We start from the raw sequence: 22,703 nt of genomic DNA on the forward strand, positions 1-22,703 counted from the left end.
CACTTCCTCTCTCTCTTGCTCACTCGCTCTCTGTCTCTCAAAAAAAAAGTGAGGGGAACATAGAAAACAGGAAAGAAAATCAATAGCAAATGTAACATTTGTTTACTATATCCTTTGATTCCATTTTAAAACAAGCATTTAGAGGTGCCTGGGTCTGGGTGGCTTAGTCAGTTGAGTGTCTGACTCATGATTTCAACTCAGGTCATGATCCCAGGGTCCTGAGACTGAGCCCCCTGTGTTGGGCAGCACTGGGCGTGGAGCCTGCTTAAGATTCTCTCTCTGCCTCTTCCTCCTCCCCCTCCACCCCACACTTGCACGTGCTCACTCTTTCTCTCTTAAAAAAATAAGTTGCTGCTAAAGCAGTGTCAATTTTCTTGGTGAATATAATAAATCCAATTTTAAGCCATATTTTATTCAACAACTTCTTCCCTTAAAATGCTTTCAATTCAATTACAAAACCCTCCAGTTTTATCCATGAATTCATGACTGGAACTCTTACATGAACATTCTAACTGTAAATTTTGGTCAAATGGGCCCATGGCTGTCTTTATGCACAGGTCATATAGATTAACGGCAAGAAATGTCATAAATTTAAATTTGGCTCTTACAGTAAAAAATCACGATTTATCCCTTTATCCATCCTAGTTATCCAGCAGAGAGGAAGCTCTCATATCTGTAACTTCTTTATGACGTCTGGAGATTCTTTATACCTGTGATCAGAACAGACTGCTTTGACGAAAATGTATTGCTACAGTGATTTGTGACTTCCAGCAGGAAGACTTGTCAAAAGTCTTATTTTGTCTAGTTGAGACATAACTTAAATGAACTCATTGTTTGATCAGCCATCTTACATTTAAAGACGTTCATTTGTTGATATTTGGTAGTCAAAGTTAGATGAAGATAATTCCTTGAATATAATCAGCTCTTGATAAATGTGTTTTGGATTGAATTCAATTGAGGATCATTTCAACCATTTTTTTAAGAAGTAAAACTGTATTTGGAGATGATATGTTCTTTTTAGTTGAAGTATAATTGACATACAGTACCTTCTTAGTTTCAGGTAAATATCCTAGTGATTCAGTATTTTTATACCTTATGAAATGACCCCCATGATAAGTCTAGTTACTACCATTTAAAATTTTTTAACTGTGTGAAGAAATGCCCAAATCTATTTCATCCCTAACCGGTCTAATTTAGCTCATCTATGCTTCAGTGGTCTTCCAGTGGCTTTCTGGCAAATGCCTTGGACAGATGTCATAATTTGAATTTCTGGACAGTGCCACTCTGATAGAAAGGGGAAAACATGGGATAATGTGGGCTTTTCTTAAGTCAGTATCTATCTGTAAGACTCATCTCCAAAAGAAACCCAAGTTAAAGCAACATCCTGCCCAGGCTGCAGCTCTAAATCACCAGCTCTCCCACCACTGGGGCTTTCTGGGGACCATTCTTCCATCTCCAGTGCCTGCCCCTGCCTCTCACATCCGTGCAGTCAGCAAATGTACACAGAGGAGAGCGAACTCTGGCAAAGCAGGGATGTTGTTATTTACAAAGACCCTTTTTAAAGAATGCATATATCTCTTACTCAGGTGTGGAGACATCACACAGTTGCAGGGGATGAAGTTAGCCTCATTTGTCATCAGTATTTATGCAGTGCCTTTCATAATGTTGGATGAGATTGCTCATATATTCCCCGGGGTAAAAATGAGTAATGTCTCTGGATGCAGGTTAAAGTTACAGTATGGTTTTTCAACCTTAGGAAGTGTTCTTCTTCTGATCTTCATTTTACATCTGAAACTGCAGACTGTGGAACTGACCTTGTAAAAGACTTTTTTACTGAGCATCTGGCCCTTCTGCAGGCCCCGGAGATTTATGTCAGCTTGTAGAAAGAATGTGAATAAAAGGCTGGTCTCAGGAGTTTGTAAAATGAATTGATGTATTACTTCATCTACTCTTATTTGGATTAAATTTAAAAACTGCATCAGGGTGGTCATCTTAAAGCATGATTTTATACAAATAAAAATTATAGACAACAAGCACAAAATTAAATAAGCATGTGGCTAAAGCTGACATAATAAAAACCAAATAACAATTATAAAATAAAAACATATCTAATCAGCCCACTTTGGTGTTCATATTATTTCAGGTCTATAATTGCTCTAGAAAAAGAATGGTTGTTTTGCAACTGCACATGATTTTAAAATAATTTTGTTATTTTGCATTGGTACTGTTGATGGCAAAATTGTCTCTTATTTTGAAAAATTTCATTCACTCATTCATTTCATTCATTCACTCCCAGCTTTGTTGCATAAAAGGTTTGTCAGGTAATTATGTACATTCATTAATTCTTAATACTGCATCTGAATTATTATCCTAAATAGGAAGATAATTATTCATTAATCATAGTCATGTTTATTTGATCAAAAATTATCATTTCAACACATGACCATAAGCTTCAGAACAGCATGCAACGTTCTGTACTCTGAGAGCCTCAGAAAATGCCTGTAAACATGGAAGGCACTCAAAAAATGTTTATCAATGAATGGTTATCTATCATTATTATTTTTATTATGGGGTACTTCATTAATTGTAACGTACAAAAAACCTCTCATTAAATAGATTTAAGAGTAGGTTCTGCAACAAAAGATGAATATGATGAATTTACCTATCACATCTTTGTTAATTCAGATATATATTTTCAGAACTAGTTCAGTGAACTAATTAATTTATGCAAATTAAAATTAACTAGTATTTATGCATTATATATTATATTATATTACATTATAATTAATTATACATATACATAATTAATATATATTTTATATATACATTATATTATATGTAATATAATAATTACTTCAGTGTGAAATCAGGGGAAGTAAATGAATGCCTTCGGAATGGTTGAAAGAAAAGGGAGTTTCTCAGTGGCATTTGGATGTTAGGATGTGTACTTCCCTATTATGCTTCTCTTCGCTGGTTTTGTTCAAAACCTGCTTCTGTCTGGCGCCATCTAGTGGATACCTGTGCGAGGATGAGGAAGGGGTCCAACGGAGGACTTGCAAAGAGCTTCTGTTTCTCCAAACTGGAGCCTAGGAGTGTATGGCGTATGGACGTCATAGAAACTCTTATCAATTAATGCAGGCTCGTCCAGCAGGGAAGTGTCGCTCTGATTTGTTACACGTCGCCAATCATAAGTTTATAAAACAAATGTTTAGAGCAAAAAATGAACATGGAAAAAGCATATAAGCAATGTTTCAAATACTTTAAGCATCCATAGAGAACAGCACCCTCTTAATTTCAATTTTTGAGTTTCTCATTACTTAATTTCTCATTACTTAATTTCTCATTACTTAATAGATGAACTGGCAAAGCCAGAAAGATGTTCAAAGACAGCGCAACTGTAATCCCCTCCTTTATTACTCTCCATCAATAAAGAATGGTAAGATGGAGCTTTGGTTAATGGACCCGTGAGTTAAGGCAAAACTCCCTGCAATCTTCCTGAATTTTTCCACTTCTGTGTAGGTACCTAGAGAGTTAAAATTGATTTTATAAATCTTGATTCCTATATTTTTACAAGACGCACCTGAGTGTTCCATCACTGTGGTAATGATAAATATCTTCTGAGGACAGGAAAATATGTTGGGAGAAAAAAATCAGATAAAGTCAGCAAAGAATCAAGAGAACAAAAACAAAGAAGAAAAATTTATTGGCCTAAGTATGTTGAAAATCCTTGAACGAAGAGATTATGTTTATTTTTTATTTAAAAAGGAAATAAACCTTTAGTGCCTGACATGATACCTAGTGCTTAGAAGACAGGGGAAGAGAAACGGCTTGGAATGGAGACACCACTCATCAAATTGCTGAAAAAATAATCAGATATAAAAATAACCCCTTTGTCAAGTGTTTTGTGAATGTGACGCAATACCAGAGAAGGCAATAGCAATAAGTATCTCAAACAATTAATGACTTTCATGCTTAAGTTTATTATAAAATATGTACCCAATGGAGAACACAGATGATATTTATATTTTTACTTTGGTTATTGAAACAAAATAATTTTCCACCAGTACGTTTCGAAGCTTATTACATGTCTGCCATTTTAAACGTTTCTATTAACAATTTCCTTTATTCTTTGAGATCTATCTCAAAGCCAGTGACAAATTGTAAATATAAAATATCCCCAAATGTGCCAACTAGGTAAAACTGATTTGTCTGCTAAAAGAAGACAGACTTTTGCTCCCTTCAGGAGAAAATCTGACTTGCATTTGTCTTATGTGATTTATGCACTGTAAGTTTAAAATGATATACAGCCTTTTCCCTCCCATATATTAAAAGGTGGTTTCAAATTTGAAAGAAAGAGCAGTCTTTTGTCACTGAGGAAACTAGCATGGCTATGAGATGAAGAAAAACAAGAATACTGTATTGCCCCCAAGTGATCTTTTTAGATATTGCACTAATAGCCTGAGCTGTCCAACAGTGAAAGAAAAAAGGACAAAAACGCTTAGACACTTTGGCCCTTTTCTTTCATCAGATTATACACATTTATTTTTAAAACATGATTTGGTAATCTATGCTTAGTGCTAAGTAGAGATTCTGAACGATGGTACATTTTCAGTGCCATTTAAATTGCCTACCCCACAAAATTACTTGGAATGCTTGCAGCATTTGTCAGTCATTGGACATTGTTTTTCCATTTAAGCCAATTTTGTGATACATAGGTTCTTTTTAATTACCGTAAAGTTAGCATTAGCATTTTAGACTTAGTATCTGAAAATGCATTCCATTAACCATTATCTTTGGTGTGTGCTTCTATTTGATTTCAACCTGAACCTCAAAGCGTTGGTTAATGCAAATTCCTTTGAATTATGTAAATGACCTAATATTGTGATATGAAACTGAAAATTTGTCTTCCATTTTTCTGAGTGCTACTAAGACAGATAAAGATGAATTATTTATCGGAATTCTGCACACATACCTCATGCTGCATTCTTTTTTTTTTTTTTAATTTTTTAACGTTTATTTATTTTTGAGAAAGAGAGAGACAGAGCATGAACGGGGGAGGGTCAGAGAGAGGGAGACACAGAATCCGAAACAGGCTCCAGGCTCTGAGCTGTCAGCACAGAGCCCGATGCGGGGCTCGAACTCACGGACCGCGAGATCATGACCTGAGCCGAGGTCGGCCGCTTAACCGACTGAGCCACCCAGGGGCCCCCCTCATGCTGCATTCTATATCGACTACATTAGACGGGTAGATGTCCTCGCTTTTGTTAGTTCTGTCTCTGTGGAGCATCAGCCTGATTCACTCATCCCCTGACTTCCCTCTTTACTGATAGGAAGCATCCTCATACCCACCACTCTGTCCTCTCAGTCTCATAACAGCTTGTCCTCTTGTCCCCCCTGTCATACTCATGAAAGCCGTTCTTAGGAGCTCTGTGAAGCAGGTCTTTAAAATTTGGAGCAAGGGACTGCAAATGGGAAAGGATATCACAGGTGTCCCTGTATGTTTATGTATCCAGGTACAGTGTGACTTCCTCTCTAAACCAGCTTCCCCATGCCTGGAGCCTAGTCTTCCAGAATCCAATAGTTCCGAGTACCATAGCTTTCACTCCCTGTTTTAAAAAACACTGTACCAAAATGATTTCTACCAGAAATTTTATGCCTGAACGTATTTGAAAGGTACGAGAATTTTCCCATGTGCTTGATTACCCAAATCATCCACATAAAGAACATGTACTCAAGTGACAAAGAGTGAAATTATTACTCTAAATTCCAAAGTCACACAAGAAAAACAGTACGCTAAGGAAATATATTACGTTTCCATGCTTTCTGTGAGTGACTGTCAAAATGAAAAGAGATGTGATTGCAAAATATGAATAGGACAAGAATGACATCTTTTCAATCTGAGTGGTAAGCAAATATCTGGTTGCACTTTTACTCTAAAGGAAAAAGTCATAAATCACTAACACTGGATCTATAGTGCTGGATCTATAGGACTAAAAAGAAAATCCCAAGGCCTGGGAATGAATGTTCACTAACAGCGTTCTTGTACCAACTGTATGACATCAGGCAAGTCTTTCAGTCTTTCCAAACCACTTTCTCTATCTATAAAATAGGAACATCTTCCAATGAGTTAAATGAGGTTTTTCATGTCTTCTACTAATATTTACCGGGGACTTCTCATATGCTAGACATTGTGTTAATTAAGCTTCATTGATATAGTAATAACCAAGACAAAGTTCCTGCTTTCATGGAGTTTATCCTTGTATGGAATGGTAGATGAAATACAGATAAAGAACTAGTTATACACATATGAACAAATATAGATAATGATGGATTTTTAATGTAGCTAAGAATGAAATGAGTAAGAGTGATGCGTACACAGTAACTGGTTTACCCACTTTGAGAATGGTAGAAAGATTTCCCTGACTAGGTGACATTTGGGCTGTAATTCATTGATAAGACTAAGTCAGTGAACCGTCCGACTTTGGCTCAGGTCACGATCTCATGGTTCGTAGGTTTGAGCCCTGCATTGTGCTCTGTGCTGACAGCTCAGAGCCTAAAGCCTGCTTTGGATTCTGTGTCTCCTTCTCTCTCTGCCCCTCTCCTGCTTGTCCTTGTTTCTCTCTGTCTCTTAAAAATAAATAACTGTTAAAAAAATTTTTTTTAAAAGACTAAGTGGCATTTGAAGAACTGGTGATGAAACGTTATTGGCAAGTGGAGAATTCCAATGTCTTGAGATAGGAAGATCTTGGCACATGCACAGAACATCACAGGCACTGAAAGTGTGTTATGTTGAACAAAAGAAGAGTGGTAGTGAGGAGGTAGGAGAGAAAGGTAAGAGCCAAATCATGCAAGACTTATAGGCAAAGTAAAGAATTTGAACTTTTTTCCTAGGGGCAGAGGGATGCCACTGAAAAATGGTGAGCAGGGGAATGTCATACTCTCATTTACCTTTTCAAGCCCGCTCTGCTGCTGCGTGGAGATCACATTGAAGAGGATTATGAGCACAGGTGGAGAAATCAATTGCAAGGCTATTTGGGTGTCAGAGTAAAAAGCTTGGTGACTTGGACTAGTTGGTGAGATTGTGGTCTACAGGAGAGAAGTCTCTACCTGTTCAAGGTAGAAACAAACGTTGGTGATGAGTTGAGAAAGAGGATAGAGATGGCTCAAAGATCACGCTGTAGGCAATATTTGAATGGTGGTGTCATTTCCTGAGCTAGATCAGATGGAAAGGATGGAGGAGTGAGGAAGTGTGAGGAAGTGGAGAGGGAGATGGGATCCTGATCTCACAGCTGCTTACCCATGTGGGGGTTCCACCCATCTGCCTGGTTCTTAGGTCTCCTTGGCTCCATACCCTGCCTGAGGGCCCTACACAGAAAAATTCTCGCCTTGGGAATTTGGTGTTTCTTTACTCATTCACTTCCTCCTCTTGTTTTTTTTCTCCCCATTCCCTTCTCCCTCCTGCTATTTCCAACAGAGGTATCCTATCCCTTGTTGCTTGCACTTCCTAATGTGACAAGGCACGTCCCCTGTGTCCAGATTCCCATCATTGTAAAAACAGCCTGGGCAGAAGTGCCTGCTCTTGACACCATAGGTTCAAGGGTTATTTTCAAATAGATGGGGCCTCAAATCATAAGTAGAATCCTCAAATGATGCCCTTGAGGTTCACAGGGTTGTCAACTCTGGTATATTCAGGCAAGAAGGTGAGAAGAGAAGGCTTAGGAATCTGTCCGCCGAAAGGGTGAAATTTATTCAGTGTTGGGGTTGGAAGTCAGAGAGTGAAGTTGGAGGCATTTGAAGTGGAGAAGCCAAACCAGAAGCAGCAGGCATTACACTACACTCTAAGCACTGAAAATAAAGCAACATGAAGTTCTTAGATCCCCTTCTTTCTCATGTGGGAGATTTAGGAGGGATGCAGAATCCATGCCAAAATGAGAGGAAAGTAAGACACAGTGTGAACAAATAAACAAGCAAAAAAGCAAATTTAAGTAGTTAGCTTTTGCACCATAATAAACCACCCCCAAACTTAGTGGCTTCAAATGACAAATATTTATTTATTATTCTCCTTATCCTGTTTGGTTAGCTGGGCAAGCCCTGCCGATTTCTGTGGCTCGGTTGAGGCTGGATGGTCTAGCTTGGTCTCACTCACATGCCTGGCTGTTGGCCTGGCATTAGCTAGGATCATGGAGATGACGTGGCCATGTGTTTCTCATCACCAGGCTACCCAGTGTTCTTTCATATGGTGGGAGTGTCAGGGTCCCCAAGAATAGCCAGTGAGCAAGCCTCGAAGAACAAGTTCTCTTCAAGCTTTTGTTTGTGTAGTGGGCTGAAGAGTTGCTCCCCGAAAGATATATCTATGTCCTAACCCCAAGAACCCGTGAATGTGACCTGATTTGGAAAAAAGGTTCTTGGCAGATATAATTAAGTTAAGGATTTCAGAATGAGATCATCCTGGATTATCCAAGTGGGCCTTAAATCCAATGACATGTGTCCTTATATGAGAAAGGCAAAAGGATATTTGGTACAGGCAGAAGAGGAGAGAGTCATGTGAAAATGGAGCAAAGATTATAGTTATACACCGTCAGGCCAAGGAAAGCCTACAGCCACCAGAAGGTGGAAGGAACAAGGGATGCATTGTCCTCCAGATCCCTAAGAAGGAATGTGGCTCTGCTAACACCTTGATTTTAGACTTTTGGCCTCCATAGCCATGAGATAATAAATTTCTACTGTTTTAAATCACCAGGTTTGAAGTAATTTATTACAGTAGCCTCAGGAAATTAAAACAGTTTGCATTGCATTTACTGATGTTTCATTGACAAAAGAGCTTCACAGGGCTAAACCAAGACTCAAGAAATGAGGAAAGAGATTCCTCCTCTGAATGGGAGGAGGTGTGGTGGAGGGGTTGAATACAGAGGTTGGAAGAATTTGTGGCCAGTTTTTCCAAATTGCCACACCACTGTAAAGAAAGATTTTCACATTGGAGCAGATTGTCAGCAGGTTTCATGGGATGGGATTTCTTTAGACTAGAGAACAAGGAAGTTTTTAAATTAGGGGCAGGAGAGGGGCACCTGGGTGGCTCAGTTGGTTAAGTGTCTGACTCTTGATTTTAGCTCTTGCGGTTTATGAGTTTGAGTCCCGCGTCGGGCTCTGTACTGTCAGTGCAGAGCCTGCTTGGGATTCTCTCTCTCTCTCTCTCTCTCTCTCTGCCCCTCCCCTGCTCACTCCACCTTCCCCCCCAAAATAAGTAAATAAACTTTTTAAAAAAAATTAGGGACAGAAGACAGCAAAAGAGAGAAAGGGAAGAGTATTTAATCCGATGACTTCTCTACTCCTTGATGAGAACGAAGCTTCTAATAATTGTGTGTTCCTCATCGAGTAACATGGAAAAACAATATCTCTCCCCATAAAAAAATTGGTGGGGAATCAATGTGTTTAATTTGTATCTCATTGTATATGTTATATTTTCATGTTTAATCATGGAGTCAAAAACAACTCAAAGGAGAAGCAGTGTTGACTATTTAATAAGTGTTCATACTCAATTCAGCTCACTTATATTCCACAGTTGTTTAAAGGATACCTGTGTGCTGGGCAATGTGGAGAAGGACTCAAAAGAGAAATGTTGGTTGTTGCTTTCAGGGAACCCTCCAGTTGGGGAGAGGGAGGGAGAAAGACATTTATAAATAACTTTAATACCGAGCGGAGTGCAATAAATGGCTGAGTTGCTGGGACAGTAGGAGAGGAGGAGAAAATTACTCAGCTGTAGGAAAGTGAGGTAGGTTTCATAAAATAGGTGGCATTTTAGCTGAGCTTGGAAAAATGAGTAGTGTGTCTTTAGAAATGGAGAAGGGATATTTGCATTTTCTTTGGACAGACATCATGAAGCATAGGAACATAGGTTATAGTCTCAGAAGTATGAGCTGCCTTATTTATTTGGCTAGAATGTGTATATATTTCAGGGTGGGAAAAATCCTAGGGTAGCCTACAGTGGGAGGGTTGGAGACAAAGAAAGGGAAAAAGACATCGGGTTTGTGGAGTAGGGGAAACCAGCAAAGGTATGTTAGAGTCAGATCTGGAAGAGCTGGGATTTCATGCACTGTAAAATGTAAAATGACAGTGGGATCATTTCTGAATATATTCTCATATATGATCTCATTTGATATTTTTAAGAATCCTTAGGGATAGGGTGATATGTTTATATCCATGCTATAGATAAGGAAATCAAGATTCATGATTTTTTTTTTAATTTTTTTTTTCAACGTTTATTTATTTTTGGGACAGAGAGAGACAGAGCATGAACGGGGGAGGGGCAGAGAGAGAGGGAGACACAGAATCGGAAACAGGCTCCAGGCTCTGAGCCATCAGCCCAGAGCCCGACGCGGGGCTCGAACTCCCGGACCGCGAGATCGTGACCTGGCTGAAGTCGGACGCTTAACCGACAGCGCCACCCAGGCGCCCCAAGATTCATGATTTAAAGAGATGACAGAACTAACAAACGTGATTAGGATTAGGACTCAGATCTTCAGTGAATAAAATCTCTCTTAATTCCCACTTAACTACTTGTAGTTTTAAGCAATGCTCTTTATGCCCTCCATAAAGCATATTGACTGCTGAACCCGAGAACTCAGTGTCTGAGGCAAGCATTTGTATGCTTACCTCATCATGCACTGATGAACTATCGGTGCAAAAAGAGATAGACTTAGTTCTGTAAAAGCAAAGGAATGTTTATAAAGGAATCTATCTGGGAAAATTTCTTGGAAACATTGCAGGTGAATTCTATGTGGTGTAACAGCTTTCGTGGGGTCAGGGAGAATTGTGAAACCTAGTATTCTGTCTGCCCTGAGATTTCTTTGCAAGTGTCTTTATGTTCTTACATAATTGTGGCTATAACCAATGCATTATGGGTGAGGTTTCCATAAAGTAGATGAGTAACAATTCCAATTAGTTCACCTTCATGCAAATAAAATACTTTGGCTGTGTGTTACAAAGTTGACAAAGGAATAACATTTATGTTTTTTTAAATTAAAATAAGATGTTTAAAATTTTCATGCATTGCTTTTTCTTTTGAATACTCCTATAAAAATTGCTATCCCTTTGTAGCAAAAAAGATAAAAGGGCCTCTATTGTTTATTATATCGCCTCCTTCTGTGAACATTGGGACTTCTGTCCTTTATGTTTGAACTGTGCTTCATAAAAATGACTCCGGCAGCAATGAAAGAGAAAGAGGTTGGGGGCAGAGAAATCAAAAGTCAGTAGTTGGACCCCAGTGAGAAGACATTGATTTGGGCTAGATAGCAGTATATTTAATTAGAGTACTAAATCATGAACTTTTAAATTGTGCATAATATTTAAATGTTCATTTAAAATATCCCATGTAAAAGAAGGAGTTTTGTTTGAACACTGCTAAGAGAGATGTATAAGGTACCTGATATAAGAGAAGTGTAAGAAAATAGTGGAGGATTGTAGTAAATCTATGGATTCAACAGACTTTAACACTCCAGCTCTCATACGTTAGGGCAAATTGGTCTATCATTTTCTTTATTGTACAACCAGAACTCATTATTTTTATAATGAATACATTTCCTTTTTTTTTGTGATTGACCATGAAACTTGATAAGAACTAAAACAGATACGCTGCATAAAATATCCAGAACATAAATGAAAAATATTTTGCCTTTTACTTTCTTACTCTTCCGAGAGTATTTATAGATATGAGATGGGTATCTTTCTACCAAATGACCAAATGCATCCTTGTTTGCAAATTTTTGTACTGCCTGTTACAAATATTTCCTGTTACCTGATTTCAATGTCATTTTCTACTCAAGACAATTAATAAAAGATGGAAGGTTTTCCAAACAACTGTCAGACCTTATTTTACTGAAGGTTGAAAGAAGGCCTGTGTTTTAACTTTAATGGAAAGAGTTGTGACCTACCTGAACAATGGCATTCACATAAAGAAAATTAGTAGACATATACATACAAAATCCAATGATAAAATTTTTACAACTTTAACTTTTGCTCTTTACTGTTCAATCTCTCTGCTCCTTTATATCCCACTGAGAGATTCCAGAAGGGGCAATAAAAATAACCTGCCAGTTCTCTGAGAAGGTTGAATATAATGCAATCAGGGTTCTACCATTCAAAGTAAATAATTAAATTTTATGCTATTCACAGCCTTTTGTATTTCTGCACCTTGCTTCTGATCAATTCTCTGATATACGTGTGGGAGAATTTAAAATTTCCAACTATGAAACTGATTAAATCACATTGAATCTTCTGAGTTTCCAAGTTTAATGTATGCTTTAAAGCTTAGGGTTGTTAAGAAGTACAAATGAATAAAATTATTCATGTCACGGGAAGCATGAAACTTATTTAAATATTGGAGTTTTGATCTAATTCCAGAGAATGAGTAAAACTATCCTAATTTAGATTCAGCTAATTAATTCAGTTTTTCCATGGTAAACCCTAAAGCAAGCCAATTTTCAATGAGCTAAAACAAATAATGAGAATATTTATGTTCTTAAATCATTTAACTTAACACAAAATTTGCTCTCGATCCAGGCAATTTAAGTTACAAAGAAATATTCTTAATTTTCCCAAAAGGTGATTAGGCTACATAAATGCTCGAGTTATTGAATTGGTATTTTAGATGTGTGGATGTAAGGTCATGTGCTTGAGAATTCTGACAGTTTCAAACACATTTTCCATGAAAGTAAAAACACAGATGATTCATTCTTCTGTATTTCAGGGTCCATCCACATTTCTAAATCTAGTATAATCAAAACCACAATGACAGAGGTAATGCTGTGGCTTTGCAATGAAGCAGACTAGTTTTAACACCCTTATGGGTGACTTCTTGGCTATGTAACCTTAGGCAAATTACTTGTGTTCGCGTCCGTCAGTTTCTTCATCTGTAAAATGGGGAAAATGAGTGTCAACCTCATCGCATTGTTATGAATATCAACAAAAAAGTGCATGAGAAATGCACAGTGTCTGGCACGTGGTGTCAGCTTGGCTAAGGTGAACGATTATTAAATGCAACATAGAATTATATTGAAATATCACACGTGCACTAAATGAAAAATTGCACCAGTACTTGGGTTCATAATTTAGTCTTTTTTTTCTCCCTTTCTCAAATCGTTTTTCTTCTTTTTATTCTGTTGCAAATATCTGATTTTCCCTCTAAATCATATCCCTTTAAAACACGAAGGAGAGTTTTTCCTTGGGTGCAGACTGCTCACTGGCGCTTCTCTGGCACTGCAGCCCCCTGATGAGTGGTGGATGTGCTCCTGAGGGCCAGACACTTCCAGAGCTGTGATCCTCAAGCAGGGTGTCCTGTGTTTCTGGGGATCCATAAAGCCTCTCCAGGGGCTTTGCAGGCACATAGATGGTTTCAAGAGAATCTTCTTTCCCCGTCTCTTTCACAGATACTCTTCTGCTCCTCAAAAAAAAAAAAAAAAAAAAAAAGAAGAACTAACTTTCACCTCTCCTTAATATTATGGTGATGATTGGCTCATGGTGAAAAAATTCTGCAAAACAAAACAACAAAACAAAACAACTCCCCTGAAACAAAACTTGAGAAAGTGAAGGATGCCAATAGTAATTACATAACAAACACTATATAATACTGTGTAACAAATCCTGCACAACTCAGATTGTTTTCAGTTTTTAACAAAATTAAATATTTCATGATAAATCGCTACGTGGCGTTTTTTCCCATGTACTTTGGAAGGAGTTCAAGGAATTAAGTCATGTTGCTGTAACTAAACTCTTCCATTTCCCATGTCTCTCTCTCTCTCTCTCTCTCTCTTCACACACACACACACACACACACACACACACACGCCCTTCCATCCATATATTTCATACATATATATTTCTGCGGACAAGCTTTCTCCGTGCTTACATTAAAAGTAATATTAATACTGATGCCAAACCCTTATCACTCTAGTCATAAGTAATATTCTCTTAATGGATATGTGTTTTCATTGAATAAAAAAAATTTCATGAAATTATATCCATCTAAGAGATGCATTTTCGTGACAATTTTATTTTTTTATTTCAGAGATTCACTAATAAGATTTATAACATATTTCTATTGTCCTGACCAATTGTGTACAAGCAATAACTGTAATCATAACTCTGGGGAAGAAAAAACATTTTTAAATTTAGAGCCATATAGTAACTGTAATTTTAGAAACTTAAATTTATAAATACATTTTTCTTATTGAGAATTATAGGGTTATCAAAAAATCCTTTTATTTATAAAATATATTACATTGGGATAAAATGCTGAGGTATTTGTATTTCTCTGGATACATTGTGAATATTTTGCAAGTGCCTGGGAGACAGGCTGGTTAGGTTAGAGTCAGACAGGGAGATCTTAGTCCAGTCGGTAAAAGACAGAAAGAATAATAGTATCAGTCAAAAACAATAGACTTAAATTCCAAGGACATTACAAATAGGTGGATTTGAATCTATACTTATTCCCCTTTTAATTGGGACAAAGAACATAGAATCTTCGATTTCATATATTTAGAACTAAGGGTGCACTTAGTTCTACCCTTGGATGGAACGGGGTGTGAGCTCTTCTGTGCTATTTCCTTTTAAGCATTGATTATAACCTATAACGATCATCCTCTAGACTCACTTTGTGTTCCATATTAATTTGCCCTCTCTTCCGGATCATTCCTGTCAACATTCAAGCTTGCTATGTGATTATTTCCTATCCTAAACAAATGAACAAAAAAGCTCAAGAATGAAAGAGTGTTCATGGATAAAGCAGTGACTAGCAAGAGGTGGAGTAGAGCTGGACACTATTTCCACTCTTTGCAGGAGCTGAGAAATGGAACAAGGGAAGGGTTATTTTTGTTTTGTTTCTTTCGCAAATTTTTTAACCACTGAAGAAGTGGTCTCTTGGACTTTGGTGGCACAAAATTAGCAAGTCCTTAAACATAGTTGTTTAAGTTGTTTAAGCAAGTACTTAAACATAGTTGTTAGAGGGAGTGAGGCTGTAAAAACTGCAAAATTACTTAAAAAATGTTAATTGTGGTAATATATACATAACAAAATTTACCATCTTAACCATTTTTAAGTGTACAGTTCGGTAGTATTAAACACATTTACATTGTTGTGCAACCAATCTCTAGAACCTTTTGCAAAACTGAAATTATATACCCGTTAAACAACCCTGCATTTGCCCCTCCCCCCAGGCGCTGGCAACTGCCATTCTGTTTTCTGTTTCTATGAATTTGATTACTCTAGATACCTCATGTAAGGGGGATCAGACAGTGTCTTTTGTGACTACATTATTTCACTTAGCATATCCTCAAGGTCCTTCAAGCCATAGTACGTGTCAGAATGTTCTTCCTCTTTAAGGCCGAATAATATTCCACTATGTATTTTGTTTATCCATTCATCCATTGGTGGAAACTAGAGCTGCTTCCACGTTTTGGCTATTGTGAATAATGCTGCAATGAAAATGGGTGTCCAAATCTCTCTTCGAGACTCTGTTTTCAATTCTTTAGACTATATACCTGGAAGTTGAATCACTGGATCATATGGTACTTTTATTTTTTATTTTATGAGGAACCTCCATGCTGCATCATTTAACATTCCCACCAACAGTGTCCGAGGGTTCTGGTTTCTTCACATTCTTCCCCACACTTATTATTTTATGTTGTTTTGTTTTGTTTTGTTGTTTTGTTTTGTTTTTTGGTAGTAGCCATCCTAATGGATATGAGGTAATATTTTGTTGTGGTTTTGGTTTGTACTTCCCCAAAGATTAGTGACATTGAACATCTTTTCATATGCTTTTTGGTGCAAAATGATTTTAAGTAGAAATATTCTTCTTCATACTGAAACAATGAAAATTTCTCTTTTATGCAATAATATTGAGAGAAATTCTAGGAAACTGTAGTAAAGTACAATGCTATTAAACACGACTCAAAGTTCAAGATACTAAAATAACTGTATTCTGCTATAGTTTCCCAGCTAGTCGAGAACATGTCTTAAAAAAAAAACAACTCTAATATTGGTTAATCTTTCATCTTTTGTTTTAACTCTTAGATTAAATTTTCTTATCTCAAAAATCCTCTTGAACTGCTGTAAGCTTCAATTTTTCAAAGGTTTTATTACAAGCCACCAGAAAAATGCATATCCTCCCTCTCTCATGAGATGGAAATAAGAGATAAACATGTCCTAAGGAGAAAAATTACTTTATCCAGAAGCTCCAGTAAATTATTTCCCTTATCAAAGTCTCTGTGGTTTCTGTAATGCTATACTTAGCTTTATTCACTCAATATCTACTCTGCATTAGGTACTAGCCACCCAAGGTAAAATGGTTCAGCTTCTTCCCTAAAAGATTTCACAGTCTAGTGGTAAGAACAGACAAGAAAGTCAGCAAGTTTGCTCTCAATGTATTGCCATTGAGAACAATTTGCCCAAGGTCTTGTGGGAAGGTAAAGGGAATTAATTAATCAAGTGAAGCCCAGAATTTGACATGAGAAGGGTTGTCAGACATGGGGAAAGGGAATGAAGTGAATAGGACTTCTTAGAAGTATTTCAAGATATCAAAGATATGACGGAAGTTTTCCTACAAATATTTTCAAGTTGATTTTCAGTTCCTCTTGTCCTTCCATTTTTAATAAATAATTTTGATCCATCTGTGTATATTTAAATGATCTTTTTCGATATTTGCAAATGACATATTGGACAAAGGGCTAGTATCCAAAATCTATAAAGAGCTCACCAAACTCCACACCCAAAAAACAAATAACCCAGTGAAGAAATGGGCAGAAAACATGAAAAGACACTTCTCTAAAGAAGACATCCGGATGGCCAACAGGCACATGAAAAGATGCTCAATGTCGCTCCTTATCAGGGAAATACAAATCAAAACCACACTCAGATATCACCTCACGCCAGTCAGAGTGGCCAAAATGAACAAATCAGGAGACTATAGATGCTGGAGAGGATGTGGAGAAACGGGAACCCTCTTGCACTGTTGGTGGGAATGCAAATTGGTGCAGCCGCTCTGGAAAGCAGTGTGGAGGTTCCTCAGAAAATTAAAAATAGACCTACCCTATGACCCAGCAATAGCACTGCTAGGAATTTATCCAAGGGATACAGGAGTACTGATGCATAGGGGCACTTGTACCCCAATGTTTATAGCAGCACTCTCAACAATAGCCAAATTATGGAAAGAGCCTAAATGTCCATCCACTGATGAATGGATAAAGAAATTGTGGTTTATATACACAATGGAATACTACGTGGCAATGAGAAAGAATGAAATATGGCCTTTTGTAGCAACGTAGATGGAACTGGAGAGTGTGATGCTAAGTGAAATAAGCCATACAGAGAAAGACAGATACCATATGGTTTCACTCTTATGTGGATCCTAAGAAACTTAACAGAAACCCATGGGGGAAGGGATGGGAAAAAAAAAAAAAAAGAGGTTAGAGTGGGAGAGAGCCAAAACATAAGAGACTGTTAAAAACTGAGAACAAACTGAGGGTTGATGGGGGGTGGGAGGGAGGGGAGGGTGGGTGATGGGTATTGAGGAGGGCACCTTTTGGGATGAGCACTGGGTGTTGTATGGAAACCAACTTGACAATAAATTTCATATATTAAAAAAAATGATCTTTTTCAAAGCTTATTTATTTATGGTGAGAGAGAGAAGGAAAGAGAGAGAGCACAGGGGAGGGGTAGAGAGAAAGGGAGAGAGAGAACTCCAAGCAGGCTCCATGTGTGGAGCCCGACGTGGCCTCAAACCCACAAACCAGAGATCATGACCTGAGCTGAAAGCAAGAGTGATGCTTAACTGACGGAGCCACCCAGGCGCCCCGCAACCACGATCCTACTAGGTCATTTTCTATAAACTTTATTTTGCACAAAATTTGTATTTCAGTTTTACAATGAAGGAGAAAAATGTAGAATTTATAAAATAGTTTCATGTCATGTTAAAAGTTTTAAGACACTCTTTTAATTATTTTTACCTTACTGCCAAGGCAGTGATTTCTTTAGGATCTTATTCTCATATTTATGTAACTCAAAAACATCCATTGAAAATCTTGATGTAGAGAGGGATAAGTTGATATTTGAGTTTATGGCTTCATTATTTTAAACTAGCAATGAAAGTGAAAGTGCTTCTTCGGGTATTTGTTCTTGAGTTAAGAAAGCTCCTGGGTGAAATGGGTTTTTCAAGCTCTGATGGCTGTAAGTGGTATTAATATCAAATAATTTCAGATTTGCCATTGTCTAATGAGACCATTGAGCACAATTCTCTTTCTATATCTGAACACACTGAGATGCACAGAATTCAAGTAATTTGACCAAGGAAATACAGTAAGTATAACAAATTACGGTAGGACCAGATACACAAAGAAGTGCTCCACTTAGCCTGCGTGGATTAGTTAGTTACAAGAAATGATACAAGTATTGTGCCCTCTCAGGGTCACTCACTGAAAGTTGATTTTTTTTAGATACCTATTAAACACTTGCACAATTCTATTTTCATTTCTGGCATATGTAGTTTGCCACTGTACTAAATAAATTAAATAGGTCACTCATCTAGAATTTCCTTTGAACTGAAGGGCTTAGATCATTTAAAATTCGTGCAGCGAGATAGAAGGAAATGCATACACAGACAACAATTTGGAACCGAGCTAACACAAAAATAAAACAAGTTGCTCCATTTTGAAACATGCTTTCCGAGCCCCGCTTCTCTCTCCTGTCCTCATACTTCGCGAAGGCCGCTATGTTCTGGCCCCCTGTTTTCATTGTTGGTGGCTGATGTTGGTCCTTCTCTGAGCAGACTGAGGTCTTGGGGAATTGGGGGACAGCCAATTATTTGGATCGTTCAGTTCTGCTCTCTCACTTTTGTTGGGAGGCCTCCCACTGGAGGGGGCCATTCAACCATCATACCTCTTTATTCTCCCTTTTAAAACATTTCTATTAAAGGTTTATCATATATTTTTGAAATGTTCTATTTTGATTGGTGTCACGTGTGTTCAAATTCTCAGAGGCAGTTTGAATTTCCACAAATGCATCGCATTATGAGAATCTGACTTCAACGGCCACTCCTTTAAATGGCTGTGGACTTCTCTCATTTTAATTGATACAAGGAGCGAACATGTGCTGGGTATTGATGTGCTGGGAGGTGGTGTACCTTATGTAAATTATGTCATTTAATCTGAGCGATACCTCTGCAAAATAGATACTGTCATTAATCCCAGTTCTCACAATTTAATAGTAACAGGCATAGAGCCAAAGTTAAACCCAGGACTTTTTGCCTCTAGTATCTATAGTGTGACCACTGTGCTATGTGCCATGACTCCTAACAGTATAGTACTTTCCACATAGTAAAATTCTCACTAAAAAATGTGAATTGAATGGAACTGAATCCATATACTGGCAGCCCATATTCAATGCTCACTGTTACAGACAGAAATTAAGAAATAATCATTTCCACAGTGGGAGAATAAATACAACCCTAAGACATTAATTTCTAATGATTTTTTGCCATGGAAGATATAATGTGATATCAAACTTATACATCTTATATGCTACACAAACATTTCCAACTTTCTTAAATTATTAACCTTGACCTTTGTGATATTCGGGAAACATTAAAATAAAAAATGCAATAATACAATCAGTAACCCTCTCTACATAATCATGCTGAACTGAGTGAAATAGGAGTTCTTTTTATTTGGAAAAACAATATTACTCTGTTTTGACTCAAGGGTGTTAACATTTTTAGTGTTCGTATTAATTTGTTTTCTTTTGATCATACAATTATTACATTTATTTTCCTTAGTGAAATGGCAAAACATCCCAATTGCCAAATGCTAATGTTGTGTCCATAGAGTCTGAAAATGCACATCTCATTAGGTTTCTGTGTTTCAGCTGGTAAAAGTTTATGAAGTCAGGATTTGTTTCACTTGGGGGATTTTACTTGTGTATTTTTAAAGATACATTTACCATTTCCCTCAGGTTGCTTATCTGTCCTTCATTATCATAGCAACAAAAGTTTTTCACTTTGTAGTCTTACGCAGCTCAGAGCGATCTAGTCTGTTCTTCCAAAAACATGAAGAGGATACCTGCTGCATGTTTTTTCAAAAAATATTTTTTGTTCTTCATCTTTGAGAGATTATGTTTATCCAAAGAAAGTGTACAACCCAATATGAAGTTTGTTTTATGCTTTTTAAAAATTTTGACTTGAACTTTGATGTTAAGCATCTTCAAGAGGTAGTTTTGTTATTGTGATTGTTTTAATACTTAAGCAAATAAAAATGGCTGTTTACAACATGAACAATGGTATTTCTAAGAAAACATAAGCCTGAGCTTTATTCTCCTTTTTGTAATACTGCCCTATCTTTTCTATCCACATGAAACGTTCCTTAAACGAAAACGTTAAGAGGAGACTGAGACTCTCTTAGATTCTTCATTAGTTGGCTAGGTCTCCCATAGCAAGATGCTGTGAAAAAGCAACTTTCATGCAGTTATTTTTGTTCTGATAGATACAGAAAAGTGACAATACTAAAAAGCTTGGATTTGGATTTCATACCTTACAGTGGCTTTCAAGTACACTTTCTTCCGATTTGTATTGACAGCTCTCTTGTTGGTAGTATTCACCCATTTTAAAGAGAACACAGAAATCCAAAGTGAGTTGTCAGTCCAAGGTCATCTAGTTTGTAGAGTCACAAATTAAACCTGTAAGTTCTGATCACAAGTTCTTGTTAATAATTCCTTTTCACTTTCAATGATTAGATGCTGTGAAATGAGGGAAAGGGAAGCAAAATGCTAAAGTAATTTAAATTATAAGATGTAGTGCATCCTATATTCAGTTGAAAGGCTTAATAATTAAATAAAATTTTTTGAGAGAGAGAGAGACAGAGCATGAGCGGGGGAGAGGCAGAGAGAGAGGGAGACACAGAATCCGAAGCAGGCTCCAGGCTCTGAGCTGTCAGCACAGAGCCCGATGCGGGGCTCGAACTCATAGACTGCGAGATCATGACCTGAGCCTAAGTCAGACACTCAACCGACTGAGCCAGCCAGGCTCCCCTTAAAAATTTTTTTTAAATGTGTATAATCTATACATATTGCATATTATGTACATAATAGACATTGAATATTATATACATAATATTCATTTATAACATACTTTTAGTATATTATATACACTTTCAGTATATTATATGTAAGATATATGCGTATGTATATACACACCCTATACATATATATTATATATAGGTTACCAAACTTTCCTATTTAAGGAGTTTTTTTGAACATGACAGGAAGATATAACCTAACAGAATCTTTCAAACTGGTCACCTTGGAAATGACAGACAAACTGAGATTTTTGACTCAATAGTTAACCCTTTACTTTGTTCACAGTTGCAAACATTTTTTGAGACATTCCTGACAGCCAGTTCACCTCTTCAGGCTTTTGATAATATGAAGGAAGCAATTAGCAAACTCCTCCTAGCAGCTGAAGTATTCAGTGAAACATCTACTCTGGGACCAAAGGCCTTCAATAGGTAAAAACAAAATTTAACATTAAAAAAAAATTTAAAAACCCAATATAAAAATTATTAGTGAAAATATATCTTAATTATTACAAGTAGGTGCTTATTTGGAAAATGTTATGTCAGTATATAAATATGGACTTGCAAGCATCTTTCCATATTTGTAGATCCTACACTTCAAAGCATGTTACAGACTTGTTAGTGTCTAGATAATAGTGACAAGAAATAAGCACACATTATTTAAGTGGATTTTAATTGTATCTCCTTTTTAAGCTTAGGTATTTCTATCATATGCACTTTGAATTGACTAGGTGTAATTTTACTTATGGCCCTTATTAACAATAGTCAATAGCTACTATTTTCATGTTACAGCCTACTTCAACGTAATTTAATGCCCTTTTTCTAGAAAAAAAAAAGTTAAATTTACAATGTCAACAAAAAGGAGGTGGCTCAATTAAGCTTTATCATGCTTCCTATGTGAATAAGAATGCCCAGTGTGTAGGAGTAGGAGAGTTTCCTTCTCCATATTTGCATTTTCATGAAGTAAACTCATATGTTTAATGCATTATTAAACTCATTGTTTAATGCGTTATATTTGTATTTTCTATAAGGAACAAAACAAATTCCAATTTAAAAATAGGTTGCATGTAATTCCATATTATGCAAGCCACTGCTCTCTTTAATTAATACATACCTTGAAATTTAACTGTAGTAACTGTTAATAATGCATCAAATGGTAGAGTAAATGTAGCAAATAGAATATATTTTTATATTACCTTGTGTTTTTATTTCAGATGCAGATTATGTTTTCAACTTTTAACTTTTGATATTGGTTACTACAATTTCAGGTACCCTGTTGTGCTCCAGGTGCGTATGCCAAAGGCTTTCTGTGAGCTTCCCGCCTTATGCTGAATGATCTATGTGCGTGTGTGTGTGTGTGTGTATGTGTGTGTGCACGCGTTGTTTGCATTCATAGTAACCAACCAATAAATAGCAACTTGTATTAAAGTCACTACAGGCTTATATTTTACTGTAGTTCAGAAATTAACTAATGTATGGAGAATCTATGATTTGAGGTCCAGTCCCTACTATGCCTCACTGTGGAACAGGCACAGATTTTTCTATGGTTCAGTCACTGTTTATGAAATAAAGTGGTAGACATTTGGGTAATAGAAA

General features: G+C 36.9%; 1 protein-coding gene across 3 annotated transcripts in view; it reads left to right on the plus strand.

Annotated features, from left to right (window-relative positions):
* CPED1 (cadherin like and PC-esterase domain containing 1) overlaps positions 1-22,703 on the plus strand; it is a 268,942-nt gene that overhangs the window by 103,804 nt on the left and 142,435 nt on the right. For all 3 annotated transcript variants that reach the window (XM_030308305.1, XM_030308304.1, XM_030308306.1), the window contains 2 exons: positions 21,397-21,539; positions 22,322-22,394. In XM_030308305.1, coding sequence (XP_030164165.1) covers positions 21,397-21,539; positions 22,322-22,394 — 216 coding nt within the window. The remainder of the gene's footprint in view (positions 1-21,396; positions 21,540-22,321; positions 22,395-22,703) is intronic.

This window comes from Lynx canadensis, chromosome A2, assembly GCF_007474595.2.
Source record: "Lynx canadensis isolate LIC74 chromosome A2, mLynCan4.pri.v2, whole genome shotgun sequence".
NCBI classification, from domain to species: Eukaryota; Metazoa; Chordata; class Mammalia; order Carnivora; family Felidae; genus Lynx; species Lynx canadensis.